Source organism: Streptopelia decaocto (assembly GCF_964273445.1).
Source record: "Streptopelia decaocto genome assembly, chromosome: 5".
Lineage (NCBI taxonomy): Eukaryota > Metazoa > Chordata > Aves > Columbiformes > Columbidae > Streptopelia > Streptopelia decaocto.
This window is the reverse complement of record NC_138659.1, coordinates 54684345-54699891: the sequence shown is the minus strand read 5'-3', so window position 1 is coordinate 54699891 and position 15547 is coordinate 54684345. Positions and strand designations below refer to the sequence as shown.

General features: G+C 39.6%; 1 protein-coding gene across 1 annotated transcript; it reads left to right on the top strand.

Moving 5' to 3' along the window:
* The first annotated feature begins 5126 nt into the window (after window positions 1-5126).
* LOC309440078 (neuropeptide Y receptor type 4-2-like) lies at window positions 5127-15151 on the top strand. The gene is made up of 2 exons (XM_082053387.1): window positions 5127-5210; window positions 11650-15151. The coding sequence occupies exon 2, from the start codon at window positions 11767-11769 to the stop codon at window positions 12898-12900; it is 1134 nt and encodes a 377-aa protein (XP_081909513.1). The 5' UTR covers window positions 5127-5210; window positions 11650-11766; the 3' UTR covers window positions 12901-15151.
* Window positions 15152-15547: the final 396 nt, after the last annotated feature.

Sequence of the window (15547 nt, the reverse complement as noted above, 5' to 3'; positions counted from 1 at the left end):
CTTTTTTTCCTGTTGGGATCCAGAGTTAAATAAATTTCCATGTACGTCAGATCACTGCTTTTCCTTCTAAGTAGTCACTGATTGGTCTTGTTGAAAACAGAAGAATTAATGGTGTCTGTAAACGCTTGTAAATCTAATTAGTGATTCAGAAATCATCTAGTTTTTAGAGTAACAGGTATTATATAAATTGTTGCCAGACAAATGGATTCATTATGCTATTACACTCATTGACATTCCCCCAAGGACATATATTCAAGAATGGGATGAAACAAAGCAGAAAACAGCCCTTTGAAAGCCTCCCCTCACCCTGGTGCCTTGTGTAGGTCAAACCCTTAGTGTAGATGCACAAGGGAACATATTATCCAGTAGATGACTGGTATATTACAAAAAAATGTAAGCCCATGCCCGAGAGTCGAACCTATTGCAAAGAAATGCCATATAAACAGCTCTGTAGCCATGCTGGGGTGGAATTTCCTGATATAATCTTGTTTGGGTCAAAGTCCACGGACAAACAACCCCATGAAAGCTGTTCGAACAGAAAACCTGGCCTATAAAACATGTTTAACCAGTAGACTTGAGACACTACACTGTACCTGGTACGAAGTCCATGGAAGTGGTTTATGTGGGAAATATCCTATAAAATATATTTAGACAATATTAAGAGCAATTATAACAAGAGCAGTCTGCAGCTAAAAATGTCCAGATAAATAATTCGAGTCTGTTCAGTTTATTCAACACTGACATCATAGATGTTTTCTTCATCTGCCTTTCCTCTACCTGGTTGGAGTGTATTACAATGACATATTTCAGCTGATGGAAACAGCATCTTTTTAATATCCGTTGTGGAAAACCACAATCACATGGTTATTTATTTTTCAAACAAGAGTATACAAGTAGAAAACATGCACATACTAAGGAAAACAGCTTATCAATGGTTAGAAAACCCATCCATGGCTCCAGATACTACCAGAAAGTCATTAAGGTAATTCCAGCAAGCGGGTCAAATGAGAAATACAATTGTAGCTTCTTAAATCTTTTGCCCTCAGGATTAGTTAGAACTGGCTAGTAGCAGCTCCCTTCGACAGTATCCCCCTGTGGCTTCTTGGAACTAATGGAGTGGACATTACCAGAGCGGGCTATGGCTCTTCTAACCTGTGAGCAGCAGACACTGGAGAGGCTGTCACTATTCTGCTTGCTGAGGGTGGATCAGAGGATTTCACCCAGTTATATATATAGAAAGAGATAGCTATAAATATAGACATAAAGGATCATGCAGTCAGCTTCCTAAATGCTATATGTTCCTGCCTAGGGAGCTCTGAGTAACAGAGCTACTTTCCTGAAGGCTTGAACATTATTTGAGCAGTTCAGAAAAACCTGTAGGAAGATACATCAGTTTCATAGCTTCCCTCATGGAAGGTGAGTTATGAATAAATTGGAGAGGGCTGAAAATGGTTAAAATATTAATTCTGCTTCAGAGACAGGTAGAGATTCTGGCAAAATAAAGCCAATGCAAACTTGTGCAAAATACCTACAAGGGTGCCATGTAGACCTGCTAAACTTAGCGTACACATGTACTATGTACTGTTCCATAGTACATTTTCTCCATATGCTTTCTTCATCAAGTACTTAGTAGTATTCTTTGTGGGCACTGTTTGCTCACTGTTTAACAGTGCAAGCAAGAGCAGGACTCCAGATGCTGGACTGCAATTAGATTTGCTAAATGTACTGTAGGAGAATTTGCCTCTGAAATTTCATACATCATGGCTCCATCAGTGAACGCTGGTATGACCGAAAATCTAACACAAGGGTGCTGGAGGAGGCCCTCAAAGCATCCAGAGTGCAGTTGTAATTGTACTACTGTGACGATCCTGTCATTCCCAGGGAAATGCTCAACTACACCCAGTGAATGATTCTGGGTAGCAGGTTTGCTGTTGCTGTACCCACTTGCAGAAAAGGAGTTATTTGGCCTGTGCAAAGAGGACTATTTTCCCATGTATCTGTACCCTCTTGAAATGTGTTGGTTCCATGGCATCCAACTGTCTTGCGTAGTAAACTGCAGAGAAAACAGGACAGTTCCCCAGTGCCTTCCTGTAACAGGGGCATGTGCTGTGAACAGAGAATGAGAACATGCCTTCTTATCTCTCTGGGGGTAGTAGGACAGCCCCATGCCATACCAGCTACAGTTTCTTTACTCCATTTTCTATCAACAGCAAACAGGGGCTGGTCCATTTGTTTCCAGGGTCAATGCAAACCTACTGATAAGAACAGAAACAGGCAGTTTAACCAGCACATGACTAGGAACAGCTGGGACTATGGTACTTATACATTGCTTCCCAACAGCAATCATCCTGTGTATAGAGGAATTTACACCCTTATGCACCATCATACAAGTACTGCTTGTGCATTTTTCAAAGCCTTAGTGGGTCACGATCCTCACAGAGAATCTCCACAGATACATGTTCAGTAGTACCCATTGTATAGTGAAATTAAACATGGTCAGAGTCAAACCAGCTAGTTCAGGCACTGGCATCCCTTTCAGTAAGATGCTGAACTGAGCCTACAAGATCCACCTGGATGAGGAAACAGTCATCTGCATCTTTGTCTTGCTGCTGCCGTTCTTACTCCAAGTTAGCTCCAGTATCATCCCCACTACACTTCAGTCCAGACAGCTACTGCATGGGAGCTCTAGCCCCACCACATCCTTGGTTTACACTCAGTGACTGCTGTGTGCCTTTAAGCCCCAGCTACACAAACTAGTGCAGGGTTGGGATGACCCAACTGCTGATCCCACATTAGCTTGCTAATAGTGAGCATTTTCACCTTGCAGTTTGGACACAATGTGAAAAGAATATGCATGTAATAGGACTCTAATACAGTCCCATGCACCTCATAAAAAATGGCCAGAACCTTGATACTGCAGTTCATTCTAAAAGTCTGTCAAAAAGAAAGTCCCAGATGCCATAGCAAAATCACAGAATGTTTGGGGTTGGGAGGGACCTCTGGAGATCATCTAGTCCAACCCACCTGCTAAGGCAGGTTCACCTAGAGTAGATTGCACAGGAATGCATCCAAGTGGATTTTGAGTGTCTCCAGAGAAGGAGGGTCCACAACTTCTCTGGGCAGCCTGTTCCAGTTCTCCGTCACCCTTAAAGTAAAGAAGTTTCTACTCATATTCAGATGGAACCTCCTATGCTTCAGTCTGTGCCCGTTGCCCCTCATCCTATTGCTGGGCACCACTGAAAAGAATCTGGTCCCATCCTTTTGACAGTATTGGTGGTTGGGTAATTTCCTGATCCCTGGGTGGCAGAGCCCTGAGCAGTCTTTCAGGAACAGTGCTGCAGCTGTTCTTTGTTGACTTTAAGAAGAAAACAGATGCTAATTTGCTCTTTTGCAGGCTCTGCCCAAATGTCTGAATTGAGAGAATAAAAGTGACATAGCATATCTTTAAATGTTTGGAAGGTGTGGAGATAAGTCTGGCTGAGGAATGCTTCAAGCTGAGGGGGATGAAAAGGACAGCTTCACAAATCAAAATACCCCTCAGTAAAAGGACTGTCTGTTTCCTAGTGGTTTTCCTCCCCTTTCTTTAATACTTTGAATGGCAGAACAAACAAACATATGATAAATAAATTAAGGAAGAAACAGAAGCGATCAGGCCAGCTAAATAAATCATTTCAGCTTTTCTGGCTCCAGTAAGATCGGAAGCTTCTGCTTCCTAAGGAGCTGGCAAGAGGCTCAATATCTGTGTGGGCTGATGCCTTCTCAGCTGGAGCACAGACTTCATGTCCCGTTTCCTAACCAGATCAGAAAGGTCATCCTCTTCTGAGACATCTGGGTACAAAAGAAATGCTGGGACATGGGGTGCTGCTTTAAACTAGCTGTTAAATGAAGCTCCCAAAAAGGAGTCTGGGACAAAAAAAAAAAAGCAATACAAAATAAGAAGGGATGCACTGAAGAAAGAATCAGTAACTTAGGACAACCCTCTAGCTCACACCAGATTCCAGTTTTATGCTTCTAAGTATCGTAAGACATGAGAAAAGCCAAAATACCCTAGAAAGACTTCATCTTCCTGCTTCTGCTTTGATTATTTCTCTAATGATGAAAGATGTTAGCTAAGTACTTGAAGTAGATCTGTAATAGCTGGTACGAGAAAAAATGGAAGAAAGAATACAGTACAAATGCAAAACTCTTTTCACAGTTAGTTTAGTTGATAAGATATTGTACTTATTTTGATATTGAAATATTTGATTTCTGTTGACATACTACATGCCTACAAACAAAACCACATTTTTGCTGCAGCTACTTATCACACCCTTAGAAGGGCCCCAGAACAGCTGGAGTAGTTAAGTAGGTGACCATAGCTTAAAACCCAGTTTAAGTAAAGACCGAAATTAGGTTGTTCTGATATAGTCCTTGGAAATCTTCTGTGCATTTTCCCAATGCAAGAGAAAAATTTGCAACTCTGATTTCTGTCTTCGTTTTTCATGAGAAAGACCTGGGCAGGAAAAAAAAAAAAAAAAAAAAAAAAGAAGAAAACCGGCACTTCTGCAAATCCTTCTTTTCCTCTATTTCCAACTTTCTCAGTGCTCTCACATTTCTGAGTTGTTTGCCTGAGTAACAGTGTATTTCTTTCACTTCCAGAATTTAGGGACTCGCAGCCTGGATCCTTATAAAATAAAATTTAAATATCAATCTGTGATGGAAGGGTAAAATTGAGAAAGCTGATACTGACAACCTCTTCATACACATGAGGCAAAATTCTCTTTGAGCCCTACAGAAATCTTGCCTTAGCAAGGAGAACTGGATTAGGCTCTGTTGCTGCATTTCGTCACTTTGCTTCTATGTGCATCCACACAGGCACATACCTGTGTGCAGCATGGGTGCATGCTGTGCTCCATATAGCTTCATAGCTCTTTTCTGAAGTTGCTATTCCTCTCAATTATCTACAGAATTTCTAAATTTATATAACAGCAGAGGGAGCCAGAACTTCACAGTCAGGTCATAACCATAAAGCAGAATTCATTGGCTAAGCTGAAGGGAGGGAAGGAAGGAGGGAGAGAAAGAGGAGGGGAGAGAGATGCCACCCAAATTACCAACAGAAACAGTGCAGAGAGCGTCTCTTCTGGATTCCTTACTTTGCTGTTACAACATTCCTTCATTCTACCAAGATAGAAATGTGCAGCAACAGCAGTAATTTTCTCAATCAGTAACAGGTAAGAATTCTCTAAATCATCTATTTCAGACTCATAAGAGCTCAGATTTCTTTATTAAAGTTATTACTTTTGATTGTAAAAATTCATTCAACTTTCACTTGAGTGACTGACAGCTGGTGCCATCATTGCTAATTCCTTTTCTGCTCAAATCTTCCTCTGCTTTGAATAATGACTAATTTCTAATCAGAAAATGTTAAGTAAGGATTCATCTGAAATTTAATCCAAGATCTGAGGCAAGACTTGTGTATCAGAAACTTTTAAGAGACAGTTTGAGTGGTTGCTACATTAATATTACTTAAAGGAACAAGTTTTACAGGAAGATGAGAATATGGATTACAAACAGTTCAGATATGATCATTCATGTTAACTATTTGGATAAACAGCAGATAATGAAAAACATTCAACCAGCATTTAAACTCTAAAAATCAATCCATTGATATTGACAGTCACATGAAAATTAAATTCAAGGGAACTCATGGATGGAAAGGCTTTATGCATATTGGATTCTTAAAAGCAAGGAATTCTTGCACCGTCCTTTGGTTCCATGAAAATGTTGCAGATTTCTTTATGGTTTTAGAACAACACAGTAACAAGGGTAGAAATATTAAGTGAACCTGATCCAAAGTCCACTATAATCAACACACTCTGAATCCAGTCACAAGGCAAGGGAAAACAGCAGTAAATACTTGGTTCTCTTTGTATGCTTTTTAAGCTCTTGTCCATCTCTCTCAAGAGAGAGACTTATCTGCTCCTCTGGACCGGTAGAGCACCAAGCACAAAAGGACCTAGTCTCCATTAGTTTTTTAATACCACTATAATAAACATTAATATTTTTATTAATGGTAATATTTAGCAAGAAATGTTATAAAAACAAGGGAGGTCCTTGCCTTTACCATTCAGCTTTGATTAAGGCTGTGCAAACAATTGCTTTCACCAGTCAGTGCCTGAACCAAAACATTAAAGTGTTGTTTTGAAAGACTGGATTTTTTTTTGAGGGAAATAAGGCATTTTCAGATATTTATTTAAAAAAAAATAAATAAAAGAAGGAAAAAAAAGTGGGTTTGGTATGAATGAGACACATTGTTTCACTAGAAACAAATTCCTAAACTTTTTTTTTTTAATAAACCAAAGTACTTGAACCACTGTACAGGGGATGATGATACGAAATTTGGTGTTTAACCCAATGGACCCCAATGATCACCTGGGTTCTTCCTCCTCTATCTGATTCAGAAAAAACATTTGAAGGGACATTTCTCCACTGCATTAAATGTTCACAGCATATGAGTACATTGAACTAGCATTTTCCACCAAGCAGGTGTCTACTTTTGACAAATGGATCAGGTCTGACTCATCATGAAAGGCCCAACCCATGTACCACAGAGCAGAGCTTTGCAACCTTTCAGGGTACAAGCAGGAGATGGCAACTTCTTGGGGCATCTTTGGGGTTCAGGTGTGCTTCCTACCACTTTGTGGTGTAACAGGAAGCCTTCCTGGTTACTACTGGTCACAGAAAAACAGTTCTTATCTCCTGGTCCCTGAGACTCCTTGTTCCTCATCCAACCCATGCAGTTCCTGGCAGTAGACATCATGTCATTCTCCAGATATACTATCTGGCTGCCTGCTAAGGTGCCAACTACTATGATTTATGGATTCCCCACCTCTTTTGGTAAAGACCGCCTTTGTAAAAATACGAAGTTTTTCTCTTGGTTACAGGACAAGTCACAGTAGCTTTTATTCTTAAGGCATCAGGAATTAACTACCATTCTCCAGTCTGCTGATCTGCTAGTAACATTTTACCTTTGTGAGGTGGGTCTGTGTCTTTGGTAAGGTTGTTATGAATTTAACCAGGAAAAAAAAAAGCCAGAGTAAGTGCTTTAGTAAAACTTCCCTGATCTCTGCTGGATCAGAGAAGGTTAACTCATAATATAAGTTCATATTCCCTAAAAGGCTCCCTTCTGAAAACATATAGATGTGAGAGGGAAGGGAAATATTTACTTTCCTGGGAATTTATAACCTCTCCCAATGCTATAGGCTTGTAACATACTAATATACACAACTTGTGTATATATATAATTAGGCAGATTTTAGAAATTTTTAACATATATAACTTCTTCAATGACCTAAGATGGTAGCTCCCAATATTTTTGCAACACAGAGTTCAATGAAGATGAAGAGTCCACCATTAAATTCCATTGTACCAAATCCCTTATGGATTTAACATTGCTGTGGGATGTCTGTGCGTACTCAGTGGCAGTTTTTCTCTGCTAGTTAAGTGTTGCCTTCCTGGGAACCTGTACAGATAGCCAACTGATTTTTAACCTTTCTCCAAGATGTAACATTAAAGAGGACAAATCTATTGTAACGTCAATGCCAGCAAAAAGGGGATAACAGTGCTAGTCAGTCACTACCACGTCAGTATCTGCAATATGAATATCATAGTTTTGTTAAACCTTTCCAGTGCTCATTTGTTTCCAGTTTGTAAGAGACAGATGATAGCTGCTTTACTCCAGATAAATTGCTCTTTAAATAATATAATCACTTCATGTCTTTAGGAATTGCTTCTCTCAGGAAGAGTTAGAAACTGAAAGCAGAAAACACGGCTTGAGTAACTGGTTACATTCTGAGCTAGATAAACAGTTGTTTCTGAGTACCAGATAATGAGGCCAAACACTGTAATCTTTTTTTGTTGTTGTTGTTGTTTAATTTATGTCTGATGTGGAAATCGATCCCAACTTCCCATCACAACTATGGACACTGGTTTTTGATTACAGGGAGGGGACGTTCATGACTAGTTTTGCAAGAATGACCCACGCTTTTCTGGTTAGCACATAGAGCACAGCATCAGTATCAGTCCCTTGCTTTATCCTGCCTCCAGAAATACAGTTTTAATAGAGGTTTTCATGGAATTTCTTCGAGTTCACAAGGCAGCCATGCATTATCCACTTGGGGCTACTTATTGTTTGGGAGTCTCCTTGGAACCCACTGAGGGTTTCATTTTCTTCCCTAACCCATCTCTGCAGAATTCCCTTTCCTTTGAGGAGTTTCTCCAGGAAACACAGGATAGCCCTCCAGGGCAAGGCTTTAAAGTTTCAAGCTGACTAGTGATAGTCAGTTTTTCAGTAAGACAAACAAACCATTCTGACCTTACCTGGTCTTCTTCCTTCCTTCTAAAACAGACAGCAATGATGAATGTCTATAAAAGATGTAAGTGGGAAACCTAAGTTATATAAAAATTAAATCTGAAAGCTCCTTCTCTTTTTCCTTCTATATCTTGTTAATTTGCTGCAGACTTTTGTGGCACTCACATTTTAGAGAAAATATCTCATGCTACATCAATTAGAGAAAACAATCCTTGCTTTTTGAACATGTTAGTTTTTGTTCCTGATCTCTTTCCTGAAGTTCATTAAGGGTTCTGAACAGATTTAGTCTCTTGGAAAAATGAGCAAACAAAAACAATACAACTTTTCCCCCCACTCCTTCTGTAAAGTGATTTAGGAGGCATGCTTCTTACTTCTATAAGCTGAGTAAATGTTGCTTCACTTTCTGGAGACAAAAGCTGGGTTTTTTAGCCCATAAAGTTTTTGCTATAATTGGTAATTGACAAACCTTCAATACAGGCAGGAGGCTAACACCCTTTTTCCCACTGCATTGGTGACCCAGTATATTAGCTAACGTTTGATGCAAATGTCTAAGCAGAGTAAGTGCACGTTACTTATTAGTGGCTCCTAATTTAGACCCAACTGGATGGCAAATACTTCAAGATAATACAGCTTTTGGCAGTGACCTTGAGAATCTGTCATCCAAGGATACCATAATAGGATACGTAAGTATAAGGTCACCACAACATTTATTTTTCTGTTTTTCTATAATTGTTTTTTTATATTAGTGTTGCTAGAATGAGAGGTACAGAAAGCTGTGGACGTAGGTGATCTACGCTCTGACTTTTCCAAAAGCATCAGGTTGGCAGGCAGTTTTAAGTACTACATAGTGCACCACAGGTTCCCTTGAGGCAATTAATGTCTCACCTCTCTCAGTGCTCTTATCTGTGATAAGAGGGTGACAATTCCTTGTTTACCTCTGGGCAGTACCAGGAAAATGAATGCCCAGGGAGTGCTTGACCTTGTGGGAAACACCAGAGAATGCAATGTGTTAAAAGAGAAGAAGCTCCTAACCCAACACAATGCACTGCAGAGCCTTAAGAAGTGCTCTTTATGTCCATCATGTTTGTCATTAGGTGCACAGCCATGCTCTGCCCTTTGCATTCCTCTTGGAAATGTGCCTCTTCAAGCTGTGAGATCTGGCTTCTGCTTTTCAGGTGGCTCCACTACTTTCATTTTTTTGCTTCAACATTATTAGTTCTCCACACTGACATCTCAGCATGTGTGGGACCCTTGAGACGGATTACTCTGTAGGGCACAGGTGTTTGTAATAATTCAGCACACATATTTCAAGCAACAAAAGTGAAATATGTGTTTGTTGTCGAGGATACTGTAGCTAGGTACTAGGCTGGGACTGTAGTAAAAAGCTCATGTTCATTTACATTTACAACAGAGTCTGTTTGTCCTGTCCAAATGCCAAGACTGAGCTCCTTTGACCAGTATCACATAATATTGCAGGCTGCTGATCCCTTAGCTCTGTTTCATATGTAGTAGCTCTACTGGCCAGCAATCACATAAAGCTAAGGGGGTCATTGATGGTCTTTCATCCTATATGCATTTTTCATGCTGAAACAGTGTCTTCCCTGCACCAAGCCTCCCCATATATGACTGTGCAATCCACACAGCATCATTGCTTGTCTTTTAGTTCCAGAAAATTCACACAAGTTCAGTAACAACATGAAAGTGAGTGAACAGAAAGAGTCATACTTATGTCCACAATTTAGTAGATTCCCTTTACCCTCTTTAATGATGATTTAAACTAGTAAGGAAATGGGAGAACATGAGGAATTAAAGGTTACTATATTTTACTCTTGTTACTGTCTTGACCATCACAAAAAACAGATAGAGGTAATCAAGCAGAACAATGATCCCCAAACAACTTTTTATTTACTGTATTGCTGTACACTATTGTTTTTGTTAGTGAAAAGCAACATCACAAGAAGCAATTTGCAAGGAGGAAGACAAGGCAAACAAAAAATTGTAGCATTGTGGACACTTTTTTGTGCAGTACTACTTACCTATATGCATGCAGTTTCTCAGCAGTAAATGCTATTCAAAATGGCACGCTCACTATACCATTTTATTTATGCATTCATATCTTGACCACCTGTTTTTCTGAAACCCAGCAGCTTTCCACAGCTCCACAAATTTGTTTGTGTGGAATTTTATTGCTGAGGAAAGGGTCATGCAATGGGTAAATAATGCCATTGCCGGAGTATTTATTTACTTTTCACTTTACGAGCCTTTGTACAGCATGTAACTGCCTCTGGCCTGAGGAGATCTCCCACTGGAGTCAGTTTTTTTCTTTGATTCCTGTACACAGAGGATTTGGACTCCAGAGCTGGGATTATAAAGCAGGCTCTGCTATGGCAGATCACAACTGCCTCCCAGGAGCCATCTGGTAGAGTCCAGGCAGCCCTGCGGTGTGCAGCCCCAACTAACTCTGTGGGTTCACATCTCTGAGACACCATTGAAAATCCCAGCTCAGGCCTTGCGGCAGTGGCTAAGCAGCAGACCCATATGCCCATGCAGAAACAGTATCCAGGAGTGAGTACATACTATTACAACACATGAATTCTCTTGGTTAAAAAAAAGCACAATTTTACTAAGAAAGAATCCATGAGAATCTTCTCATTAAGGTGTTAAAAGAGGTTGTCAAAATCACTCACTCTTAAAGCCAAAATCAGGAGACTGGACTATATTTCTGATAAACTCATTGATGAGCTGGAGGGAGGCGTCAGTGCCTCATGGGTAGTATATTATATAATATATATCATATATCTTTAATATATAATATATATATTTTCCAGAAGGGGGAAGCAGGGAATGTGGACTGCAGTTCCTATTGAAGTGATTTTTAATTATTTTAGACTTTTTCAAAATTGTCCCATGTAATCCATTGTGAGGATAGGAACCTGAATTTTTGCATGGTGATTATCTCAAGTGTTGGCTTTTTGTATCTAATATGCCTTACTTTTCACATGGATGTTTAGTTCAGTTGAAGGTAAATGCAGCCCCACAATGTATCTTCTGTTCAGTTTTGGATCAGAACCTTGTAAAAACAGAATTGCATACAATGAAATGCAGTCATCATTCAAAAGAGTTGTACAGACTTCCATACCACAATTTAGCAAAGGGTCCCATCTGATAAGCTATAAAAGAGGAAGCTGCAGGATATACACAGAATCCCCGGTATTTCTTCCCCGTCTCATTGCCCCTCCTACCCTTTTCAATAATTTATTGTAGCATAACTAGGCAATCTTTTTTCCTTTCTTTTGCAGATATACCCAGATCTTCTACAAACAAATAGAAGAGAGAAAGAATTTTCTAGACTGAGTCCAGAAGACCCATATTCTGTTTGACTATCACATTTTTGGACAAATATTTTAGGATTCAGGATGAATAATACAAAGGCTTTTAATTATATTTTGCCTTTCCTGAACAGTAAGAACTGGAGCTCAAACCAAAGCTTCTCCATGCACATTTCTAATCAGTGCAGGAACATCACTGACCTTACTGTCTTTCTGGCCACCTCTTACAGCTTGGAGACTGTCCTGGGCATTGTGGGAAACATCTGTCTGATTGCTGTCATTGCTAAGCAAAAGGAAAAAGCCAATGTCACCAACGTCCTAATTTCCAACTTAATAATTTCAGACTTGTTTATGTGTCTTGTCTGTCTGCCTTTCACTGTTGTTTACACTATGATGGACTACTGGATATTTGGCGAAGTCATGTGCAAAATGACCTCTTTCACTCAGTGCACATCTGTGACAGTATCAATTCTTTCCCTAGTTCTTATTGCTTTGGAAAGACACCAGCTTATCATAAACCCAACTGGCTGGAAGCCAAATATCTCCCAAGCCTATCTAGGAATTGGAGTAATTTGGATTTTAGCATGTCTTATGTCCCTGCCCTTTTTGACTACATCCATCTTGTCTAAAGATTTGTATGAGCAGCTCTCGCATATTATGAATTTTTCCACTGACAAGGTCATATGCATCGACTCGTGGCCTTCTGATCAACACAGACTTATCTACACTACTGCTTTACTGCTCTTGCAATATTGCATCCCACTGTTCTTCATTATACTTTGCTACCTGCGTATCTACTTACGTCTACAGAAGAGAAAGGACATGTTTGAGAAAAGTGAATACAGCAATCGAGCAGTTCAGCTGAGAAGGATAAATATTTTGTTGGCATCCATGGTTGTGGCTTTTGCTGTTTGCTGGCTACCACTGCATGTTTTCAACACCATTGCGGACTGGAATTACAAAATAATTTCACCTTGCTACCACAATTTGATCTTCTCATTGTGCCACCTGGTAGCTATGGCCTCCACCTGTGTCAACCCTGTTATCTATGGTTTCCTAAATAGCAACTTCAAAAAAGAAGTGAAGTCGCTGATTCTGAGCTGCCAGCATAATTCAGTAACTGCATCAATGGAAGAATATGATCATTTGCCTTTATCCACCATGCAGACTGAAGTCTCTAAGGGCTCACTGATGTTGAACTGCAGACATAATTCTATCTAGCCAGTAGAAAACATTTCAGAGGGGTGCTCTAACACCACACAGTAATTATTACCTGTAGGTATAAAAAGCAACTGGCGATGCCATAGCTAGGATGTGAACAGGAAGCCATTATTGACTGATTTTTTGGAAAAACAGGCAAAGGAATGTTGTAAATATATACAGTAGTTCCTTGTGGTACACAAGTTGTTTGTGTCATTGAGATGGTACAAACACTGAGGAGCCCGGGTTGATGCATATACAGCTGCTCTAACAGATCAGTAACTGAGCTGTGGCTGCATACAGACTGACATGGGGCTCACCAGTCAAGCCCACATCTCTACCATGGCTGCAATAGAAACCCAGACTTCCAGTTTGAGCACGACAGGCTGCCAACAGTTGCATTAGAGAAGACTCTCCCATTTTTCAGTATTATTAAAGATTTTTATGCACAGTTGACACACCAGTGGAACAGAGATATGTAAATATATAAATTTTTGTGCTTTACCAACTCTCACAGCCTATTAGGTAATGGTAATCTTTTGGCAGATCTAGTTCACATCAAACAACTGGATGTTTGTATGAAATGTCTCTGTCATATTGACTTGGGAACAGCCATTGCCTCTCCAAGTAGGGACACAGAACAATGACCTGGCATGTAAAGACAACAGTTACTTATTGAGGGATGGTGGCAAATGAAAATGTTACTCAGTATATTAAATTCTTAAAACACATTGAGATGATGCTAGGCACCATTTTTAAGCAAATGAAAAACAGTCGTAGATCTACATGGAAATGAGTCTCATTGATTTCACAATTCCTGCTGCTGTCAGTCACAAAGCTCTACAAAGCTGAAACTGTGTACCACGATGGCAGCTGGATTACCGGAGTTGTTCCAGGTGATGGTAGCAAGATATTACTTCTGCTTCAGCAGCTCCTTGGTACTTTAATTGCAAAATATCTTATGCAGAAAGTCAGAACAAGCATGAAAACATGTTTGTAGAAGCCCTGTCTTTTCAGAATAAGTATGTTCCCAAAGAAATAACCACATGCACAGAGGCTTTCAGTTTCCTGTTAAAATAAAACCAGATGTCAGTACAAGTCCCACTCACTGGCATCAGCAGAAATGGAGCTGAAATTCTGTCTAAGCAGTAGAAGGCCAATGAAAATACTCAAGTGGAATCCAGAGTAGGTTCAAGGCGAGTTACATGCAAATTAATTGACAGTATTAATTGAGGGTTACGCTTTTTCACATCTGTGGTACTTCTAGCCTCTGTCCACAAAACCTACAAATAATGAACTTATTTTAACCTCTATAGCCATAGATGTTGCTCAGTGACCACTGAGAAATCAAGAAGTAATTATGTCCAAGAAGCCTGTACTGAGGAATTGATTAAAAATAAAAACGCAACAAGTATAAAAAGGAGACCAACCAAGACTTTGCTAAAGAAATGTGGAAGCATATTCTGTCCTGAGTGGTTAAACTAGCCTTAGCAGAAGATTGGACCAGGTGACCAGCTAAGGTAATTTCCAACCTGAATTATGCTATCGTAAGCAGCTGTTACTCATTGTAGTCAATGGCTTGCATTGAGTTGAAGCTCCCCAGTGTATAGTTATACAGACAGCTAGAAACCCCTTAGCTGGAAGCTCTCTGATTAGACAAATAGGTGAACAGTAAGGTGAGGAAAAAATTCTTTGCATCCTGTGGTCTGACATGCAATATGAATGTTGGACAGAATATCTGAAGACAAGATCAAAACCTTATGCTATAAGGTACCAAGAGCTATCAACAAGCATGAGATCATATCCTCAGCTGGCAGAAATGGGAGCTAATCCCTTGCTCTGAGCTGGGTGCATAGAAGTCAGTGGCAAATCTTCAAGTTTGGACTTGAATTCTTTTGTGCATAATCTTAAGGCAGAAGCTGTTTTGATGGAGCCATCCTTCTAATTCTGCATAGAACCTATGTATCTCAGCAAGTGTTCACGTGCAATTACCTTTTGTATTTTCATCAAGTATTTCGCAAGGCATTTTAGCTTCTTTCAAATGGCCTTCTTTCTGCTTTGTTTTTTTCTTTGTTACTTGTCACAGTATGACAAGAAGTTGTTTCTCTTGATTTGTCTACATGTAATATCATTTCTAGACTGGACATTAAGTCTATAAGAAACACAGAACAAGAAGACTCATTTTATTTTATATGCAGCTTGAAATTTGCTACTGTAGCTGAAGCAATGATGCAATGTTGAGTAGTACAAAATACAATAACTCCTTGATTTATGTCACAACTGTGCTGTATTATTCAATGGCTTAACTACTGCTTAAACTTTGTACTGTTTTTTGTATTTTGGATCAATTCCATCCAATTAGCCTTGAGTAATTCTGCCTGTTTCCTGCACTTGTTATAATTCCAGCATTTAATTAACTAATATGCATGTCAAGCTATTGTAAGAATACTCTGCTAAACATGAACATGATTTATGATCTTAAGTATACAACTTTCCAAGCATCAGTGTGTTAAATGGAAGCACACTTACCTTTAGAATTTGTACTTCCATGAATGTGTCTTTGTTGCTAGTTCCAAGTGAAAACTTTTTGATAGGACACTTACAGTATGTCAGAGACCTGCCACTAGAGCTACACATTTGCATTGTGCATTGGGTCCCAGTTCTTCCT

Coding starts and splice junctions, on each gene's coding strand:
- LOC309440078 (XM_082053387.1), top strand. CDS start 11,767: ATGAATAATACAAAGGCTTTTAATTATATTTTGCCTTTCCTGAACAGT.